This window comes from Botrytis sinoallii (genome assembly GCF_014898435.1).
Source record: "Botrytis sinoallii strain Bc 23 chromosome Unknown BSIN_005, whole genome shotgun sequence".
In the NCBI taxonomy this organism is placed as follows: domain Eukaryota; kingdom Fungi; phylum Ascomycota; class Leotiomycetes; order Helotiales; family Sclerotiniaceae; genus Botrytis; species Botrytis sinoallii.
In genome coordinates this window covers 3,028,823-3,037,697 of record NW_024066032.1, presented here as the reverse complement: position 1 = coordinate 3,037,697, position 8,875 = coordinate 3,028,823, and the positions used below count along the sequence as shown (strand labels likewise).

The 8,875-nt window shown below is 45.4% G+C and overlaps 2 protein-coding genes across 2 annotated transcripts; one reads left to right on the top strand and one right to left on the bottom strand.

The window, feature by feature from the left end:
* Positions 1–1,299: 1,299 nt before the first annotated feature.
* EAF02_003915 (uncharacterized protein) lies at positions 1,300–6,708 on the top strand (the record flags this gene model as incomplete). The annotated part of the gene is made up of 4 exons (XM_038899963.1): positions 1,300–1,354; positions 1,451–2,919; positions 2,967–3,070; positions 3,123–6,708. The coding sequence occupies 4 exons, from the start codon at positions 1,300–1,302 to the stop codon at positions 6,706–6,708; spliced, it is 5,214 nt and encodes a 1,737-aa protein (XP_038760890.1).
* Positions 6,709–7,444: 736 nt separating this feature from the next.
* EAF02_003914 (uncharacterized protein) lies at positions 7,445–8,875 on the bottom strand (the record flags this gene model as incomplete). The annotated part of the gene is made up of 1 exon (XM_038899962.1): positions 7,445–8,875. The coding sequence occupies one exon, from the start codon at positions 8,873–8,875 to the stop codon at positions 7,445–7,447; it is 1,431 nt and encodes a 476-aa protein (XP_038760889.1).

Below are 8,875 nucleotides of genomic sequence, written 5' to 3'. Positions count from 1 at the left end.
GACTCGCTCTTTCAGTAGTGCCTATATAAGGCCTACTATTCTCTCACTTAGCTAGCTCTTTAGATTGAATACAAATAGACATTTAGGGGCCTACTGATAGTGGGAACCACGTCTTCCGTATTCCTGATCTCATATTGAACCAACAAATATAGTTTATAATATATAGTAACGATTTACTATAGAATAAAGACAGTTTAGTTACTAAATCGAGCCTTCTATATCGTCGATGAGAGACGAAAGCTTTAATACATGTATTCCTCGTTAATAGAAATGTTGCCTTATAAGGTTTCCAAACGATCCGAATTAAGAGATGTTCTAGAATGTCGCGAAATTTATTAGAATGTCTGCGTTGGCTAATGTGGAGGACATCAAGACTGATTATGATTGGCTTCCTTCAATATGATAATATCGATTTGTTGTCAATTTCCATTTCATGGAACCACAAGAAGCAGCCATACATACATACACCCAAAATGATATTGTAAACAACTTTCTCTTTCTTTTCCCCTTCTCCTTCCCCTTCTCCTTCCCCTTCCCCTTTCATCCTTCTCTACTCTCATCTAACGATCCGCTCCTTTCCTTCCCTCATCCTATCAATTCTCCTCTTGCCCCCCGCCCTCTTACTTACCAGGTCCTCTGTCGCCAATTCACATCAAACTCAGTCCAACCAAATATACATTCTGCACTGAACTGTATGCAACTGCACTGCGCTGCACTGTACCATCTTATCCATCCCATCCATCCCATCTACGGAGTATATCTTATCCTTGCTCGCCTTACTCACCACACCTAATATACCTGTATCATTTCCATACTCTATTCGCCATCACACTATCACATACATTATCACACTCCCAGTGGACTATCAAAAATCTTCTCAGCTGAGGAGCTGTCAATATCTTGCGGTTAAGAAAAGACTCGTAACTTCACGTCGTCGAGTATTACCCTCAATAACACATATCATTATTCACTTTATTGCCATTGCTGTTCTACCATTCATTTCTATTAATTTTTCGTCACGAGAAATCCATCTTCTTCCAGGCCTCTCGTCTTAATTTGAGCCAGTCCGATCCTTATCACTATCGCAAAGTGTGGCCCCGCGCACCCTGTCTGCCACGACTGGCTCCAGCCTTCATCAGCCTTTCCCCTGGCCGTACACATTCTTTCTATCGTCGCCATCACTCCCTTTCTTGCGCACTCCATTAACGGCTTCTTTTTACTTTTTTCGCTTTACTCTCCATGGCATTTCGCCAGTGAGGAGGAACCCGAGGTAGTATGTTAGTGTAGTGAGATTACAGTATGATACAAATGCAACGATCCTCGTCGCTCCCCGGGCCAGGGCATGCCTCACCTCGTACGTCTCGCATCTGCGATATACGATGTTTTATTGTTTTTTTTACACTGCTCCTTTCTCGTTGAATAGTAGATTGCTAATGCGCCGAATCGCCAGCTATGTCCCCGACAATCACTCATGTATCGTCCAGGAGTCCGACACCTTCTCCGCCGGAGAAGAACAATTTACCACGACTGCACCGATACCAGTCGAGAAGTCCACAGAGACCCATCACTTCTTACAAGGACTTGCCAAATGATGCGGACACTAGATGGAGTTCTGAACAAGATTCCTCACGTTCGTCCTCGCCCACACCTGCCCAGGATGCTCCGGGCGCCGTTGATAGATCGTCTACCCCAAAGCCGCACAACCAGGAACCTATAACTTCAATAAAAATGCCCCAGCCTCTATTGCAAGACATATCTCAATATATAAACCCACAGATAAGTGCCATAACTTCAATGACCACGAACACAAGTCTTGAGGAGCTTGCCCATTTGGTTAGGTTGTCCTCGTACCAGGAAAAGAAGCGTGCCCATTCACGCATTCGTTTACAGAGATCCCTGGTGTCAACAGCGCTCTCTGCCCGCCTCGCACGATGCGGAGAATTGGCACACAGGACCTTGGTTGACAACTTTAGGGCCGACGAGAAGAAAAACTTTGCCAACCTTTACAATGCCATTCACGATGTCAGGAATTCATGCGATGCCTCCCGGCGTTTCGCTTTGTTGGAACCTGATTTTGACAATGGACGATCAAGTATATCCGGTGCCGAGGATACAACACCTGTGTTGAATTTTATGCATGAAATTCCCTTGCGATCTCGTGAATGTTTGCTTAATTTCTTGACCCAAATCAGGACAAACTCAGATTATTTGGCCAGTCGCATAGCCAGCCTTACGCCGACCGAGTTGTCAGCTTTGACAAGCTTCCATCAAGGTTTAGAAGCTATCGATTCTGTTCTGCCCTTTCATACTCGTTCCAAGGGCCATGCGGCTAGCGCCCACCGCAATTTTTCGCACATACCGTCTGCAGTTGAGCGTTTACTTTCTTTTCAGCGTCATGATCCTTTGTCTGCTTTGATTCACACTTGTTTTGCAAATTCGGCTGGCCCCGATTCCTTAGAGGACCTTAGAAGAACTGATGTCTGGGCCACAGCATGCGCCAGATTAATCACCGAGAGCAAAAGCGGGACAGATCCTTTTATTTGTAGTGTTTTGAATGTCTGGACTACAATGAGAGATTGGTCGGGACGAACTAACATGGAATGGTACCTGATGAAAATTCTTGAGGATGGAGCCTTTTTATTGGAGAAAGCCGAGGACCAGGCTGGTACGCGTATACATGTTGAACCACGGAATGCCAAGGATTCCATAGCTGCGGATGAGTTTTATGATGCGGCGATTCATGGACTTTTCGACATCATTGATGACCCAAGTGCAGGAGGTATTCCGGAAGGCTTAATCGAACTTGGCAATGCCATTCTTCGAAAACTCGATCCCAAAAGACATGGACCTACCAGGAGATTCTTGGTTTCAAAATGGCTGTTTTCTGTTTTCTTATTGAACGCAATAATTCATCCAGAAGTATGTTCAAGGCACCCTTCAAGTGGTCAATTTACTGACATGCATAGTCATATGGAATGATGTCAGAATATCACATTACAGAGTATGGTAGGCAGAAAATATTGAAAGAGGTTGCGATGCGTGCACAGCGCCTAGTTGTTGATATGACCTGGTATTGCCATTCTCGTATCCATCTAGTTCCATCTTATTAACGCCTTTTATAGGAACAAATCCTCTCCAGCACCAGCAATCAAAACTCACATAGAGAATATCCTAGCACGCTTCCGTTCCACGAAACCATCAAAGTCCATTGCTAAGCTTCTTCCCGCAAGATCTATAACCTCATTAAGGGAGACAGCAGAGGTACACCCTTATCTTGTCCTAGCACCCGCCGATCTATTGACTATGGTAAATGCACTATTCCCGGAAAGACGGCCCGCATCGAGTTTCTCCACGAAAGATTCCCATCTCAGTGGCTTGCGATCTGCGGCTTCTTCTGTCTCTGGAATGTCTGCTATATCAGTGCTGGTACCGCAGCCACCTACTCGTGAAGCTTTAGACGGCGCTTCTATCATGAGCAATAGTGGCTCTTCTACGATAAGTGATGTCACCACATCCAGAGAACCTCTGCTCAATGAGACATTAAGCACACAGCAACGAACATCTTCTATATCAATAGCATCCAATCGCCAAAACCAACGACTTAGTTATTATGAAGATGATGGTTTTGAACTTCGAGAAGCCCTACATGAAATGTCGCGTGCTTTAGGTAGCGATACGACCTCTGGTGCATGCCATCCTTGTGCAGAACGATGGACTGTTTTATTCATGACACCAGACGGACAAGGACTGTCAACCCAGATGATTCACGACGATGATGGAGATGAAGAGGAAGGCACCTCAAGCAGCGATACGGATGAGGATAGCAATGGGTTCCGTTCAGATCTTGACAAAGACTATCACCAGCTCAGAAGTTCGATTTTAAAACTTGTGGAAGATTATGAGATTCCCGAATCACTTGATTCAAGACTTGAATCAAAAACTTTCAGCAATCGCACGTCAATTCTCGAGACTCCTCGCAGGAAGTTTAGCAACAAGTCCAAGTCACTGGCTCAAATACAGTCGAGGAATCCGTATCGAGCCCGAGATCAGTCCCCCAGAACTGACAAATCTTCCAGAGGGACTGATACCAGACATACAAAACAGAGAGCCGAGGCAGAGGCAGAGGCCCCTTCCGTTCTCATTTCTATGCTAGAGGCTGCTGAAACTCAATGCAAGGCGCAGTCTGATTTTATTAATGCTCATCTTTACTGGAAAACCTTGAGACAGCTAAATCAAATGTCATCTGCCTCATTGAAGAGGGATGGATTTGCATCTCTCTTAACTATCTTATCAAGAGGGCCTAGGGATTCCATCCGGTGCTCCACCAGCGCCATCGAAGAATACGAAGCCTGGTTGGTTTGGCTCAAGCAGTCCCAGGAGCGCCATGACGTAACAATCGAATCCATGATGAAACGTTTGAAAGCCCTCCGCGATAAAATGTGGTATGTCACCGATGTTCGAAACTCAGCAGCGTACGAGGGTACCCGAAACATTGCCATAGCCTTGAAGTGCATGGTCTCGCCAAAGAAAGTATCTCATATGGACAAGTCTAATGTGCGCTCTCGCAATATCTCGAAGCCTTCAGCCAACAATTTCCTTTTGAAGACTGAAGCTCAAGTGATGGATATGATGGCTGCTAGTGAAGATCAAGGTGGTCCAAATAAACTATCCGACGAGCAAGCGGAGAAGACTTTGAGGTGGCTGTCTCAATTTGGAATCGAGAACTTTTGCAAGGGTGAAGAACGAATTCATAGGTTCAGTTTAGAAATCGAAACGTGCATCAACAAACTGGTTGGGGATAATTTGATGGAGGGGCCTGTTCTTTGGTCGAGTGAGCTTTACAACAGAGACAAGAGGATTTTGGATAGCGGAAAGCAAAAGGGTGACCTGTCTCTGAGTCATTTTGGATCTCTGAACTTATCTGGAGAAGACGTGACAAGCACAGACAGCACACGTCGTGGCCTACGTAGCACAGATTTCAACCGCCCTGGATTCCATGACCTTCGGGCCATGTCTACCAGAAATAACTCTCAGCAGAGCTTTAGCTCAGGAAGGTTTAGCGGATCGCGATTAAATCCTCCTGGAGATCTGATGGACTCCCAGGATTATTTTGGCATGGCAAGTCCCGTGCTGACAATAGACTCTGCAACAACATTCTGGTCACCCTTTCAAACACGAGCCCATTCACCAACTACGAGCGTCAGTAGTCGTCGCCCAGACACTGCCTCGTCGACCAATGAAACCATTATGCTGAAGGATGATCACATGACTGCAGCTAAACATCGATTTTTGGCGGACTTGAAGCAGACTTTGACAAGCTTGTTACTTAGTGATCTTGGCACTCTCGTTTTTGCTCGTGGAAGTGAGACAGATTCATGGTTTTCAGGTTCCATAGGTCAAGATTGTATTGAAAGAAGAGATCGAGCAGACAGAAGAGCCAGAAGGAAAACCAAAAAGCGTGTGATAGAGAAAAAGAAGAGCTTTGGGGACCTTCGTGGAGCTCAAAAGATAGAGCAACTCCCAATGGAACGGCAGGAATCACTTGGGGAAAAAGCAGAAAAGGGTTCCACATCCAGCAACAAAAGTCTCCCGGATAATGGTGCTTCGGAAAATCGTTCCACCACAGGAAGCTCTTCCACCAGTGATTCTGTCAGCACAAGGCCTAGAAAGGGTACGATGAGAGCTACGAAGGAGTTAGACAATCTGGAGTTTCCCTACAAAATGGCTTTCAATCGTTTATTGCGTATGTTCTCAGTTCATCCTAACCCCTACGCGAAGCTCAACGCGCTGTACGAGCTTGAGCATTTGATCATTGCATATTTAACACCTTCCACCACGAGACGGCCTCGAATCCGCCAGGAGCCCATTCCTATTTCCCCACAATCCCCAGAAGTTTCGCACCACAATGCTTTTGGGCCACCTGATGCAGCAACAACTACCCCAAGAGCGAAAACTCTAGGAGAAGCAATTGACAATTGCAAAGAGCGTCGATCTCATACACTCAATCAAGGAGATAACCCTTCGCCGATCAATCGAAATACTGAACGATACATGGGCTCAAACGCGCCAACTGCCGCGAGTACAGATATGATTGTCGATGTCTTGCAAGACCTGTTCCGCGACCCAGATATGCGACCAAAGACACTGTTCCGTGACTTACAGTTCATTGCTTCATTTGTCCCCGCTGCTACTTTAGATAAGACAGAACGTGGAAAAGCTTTCTGGGATGCTGGTCTTGCCGCGCTCGGTCTGAAACAAGACGTGTGCCGTACACTAATTGAAATTGCAGATGAGATAGTTGTGCATTACACCCAAACTCGCAAGACAACAGCCGCTGTGCTAGACTCGTCTTCCATTAACGGCGAATTGATCAAATATAGTATGCAGGATGCTGCAAATATGTGGACGATTACGGCTAAAGAAGGAGACCCTGTGGCAGAGCGAGAACTTGCCATATTTTATTTGACCCACCCCGAATTGGTAGAAAGAATCACTGCACCATTGAGCAAACCTCGTGAAACCTTTAAAGCACAAGTTATGGAAATGCATCAAGGCAAGGAAGGTGTGGTGACTGAGAGAGACAGAGAGAGGAGTGATCCTGCCACCATGTGTGTCGCTTATCATTGGATGGAACTAAGTGCACTTGGTGGGGATGAACTGGCAAAGAAATACCTACGACAGCGCGAGGAGCTGAACGCTATTCCATGATATATGATTGATGATATAACAGATGTTTTGCTATACGCCCTTCATTTGCAAACGAGAACATGATGTTGTATATACCACTGACGGAGTTTATTTTCAATGTTTTCAGCAAGAGATACCTTTTATTGTTATTTGTGGCAACGGTACTGTGTACTTGCCTGTTTTGGAATTGGACATGTTTTCTTTCTTGTACGTATCATTGTACGCACTCCTGAAATAGGAGGCATAGGGACTTCACAACATTCAAAGAAATGGATAGTGTCACGTATGACATGATAGAATTTTATTTTAAGGAAAACTGCCATAGAAGCTTGTAATTATGAGGGATGTGTCCCTGTGATATTGTACCACTTGATGATATTTCGAATAGATTCTGTCTTTCCAGCGCAATTTCCATTTCCGCCCCTAAATCTGCAATCAGGAACGCATCCTATCAAGCTCTATCCACGCTTCATCTAGATGATTGACAACTAGTCACTGCGTCGGGCGTATGAATTTGATTCGGCAGGTTTGAATGAAAGTAACTTCTATCGTTGTCGCCAGGCAAATCCCTTTCACTGTCTTGAAACCAACGTAAAAGTGATAACAACGCTATATCGGTATGCACGATGATGAGTATTGAAAAATAATATGCCTGAATGGGCCAAATAACGCAAGCAACTGCATATGACAAGCTCGCATGTAGATGACCCGCAGGAACTCCGACCCTGCGAATTCTCGTCAAAACCATGAATAAGCTTCATTTAACAAATTGACTCTTCCTAACGAAAACAGCATTCTTGACTCGTTCTCTCTCCCTCAGGAGTCGATTTCTCTCCTTGTCAAGATAATGAACAGGCCATCCGCCCACCGGCTCGGCCTTCGTCATGAAACTCGTCTTCCACTTGATATTCCAATTAGTGAAACCAAGATCGTAAAATGGGAGGACCAAGTTGAGTTGGGGTATGGAGAGCGGCTTCTTGGTGTTGGAAGGAGTTTGCAAGATGATATCCAAGCGCTTGATATTTGGGAAAAGTTGTAATTTAGCTACGAGTCTCTCAATGTGCTGGAATTCGCGGGTTTGCTGGCAAGCTTGGACGGAAGTATTAGCTTTGGATTGATAGGTGTCGGCAATGGAAGGAAATAGAATGTTGACGAAGATATATTTGGCATGAGCAGCAAATTCTGGACCGAGGCAATCGATGTAATTGAGCAATGTGTCGTAGTCCTTGGGAGACTCTTCTTGTTCAGCAACTTGAGCATTGGTCCCAGTAATTTCTTCCTCTGAACGGAAGTCAACTTCAATTTCAATCCAATTTTTCTCCCAAAATTCGCCACGATCCTTTGTCGGCATCTTACTAACGATTTCAGCTACTTCATAAACATCAGGTTGGAATTCATCAGCGCATGCATGTTTGTACGGGTATCCGTTCTCCGTGTAGCGTTCGGTGATCCGAGCAAAGTTTCTAATGACACCAAGTTGAGTGATTATGATGTCCTTTTTCTTCTTGTCTGCACGGCCAAAACGAGGCTTTACTGGTCTGGGACCAGTGGGCAACACAACGGGAGACGGTGTTGAAAGTGGAGTCTCATTTTTCTTGGTCGGAGTGGCAAAGCTGCTCGATCCAGTCTTGTCTGGCGTGGAGTTGGCGGAGTGAATAGACATTGCATTCATTCCGTCCTGTAACAGTTGAATACCTGCCTTCGGGTCAAGTTCAAGACCGTGTGAAGCATTTGAATCGTTCCGATTGGCTGGAGTCGCTCCATGGTCTAATTCCATTGGCAGCTTAGACATAGTCGTCAAGCCGTCACCCATAGTGTGGATATGGTAGGGACTTCCATTAATTTGTGTACGATCCGCCATCTCTGATCGGTTCTTTAATTCAATCACTGGTGAACCCTCAGACTTGGTATCCACAGGAGCCTTTGGAAACGGTGCGATTTTGGGAGGAAGTGCCGGGACGAACTCGGGAGAGGTTGCAGATAGTGATTTTGCTGCTACTTTATCCAGAGCTTCGAAGTTTGGGGTAATCAAAGTTCCCTGGCGGAATGATTTAAATCCCAAGGGAGTCTTAGGACTAGTGGCGGCTGATACATTTGTTGCGGTATTGCCGTCCGCTGCGACCAAGGAGGGCAAAGTCAAATTTGGTAGGTCAAAGGATCTCTTTGCTCGGGCATTCTTATTTCCCAT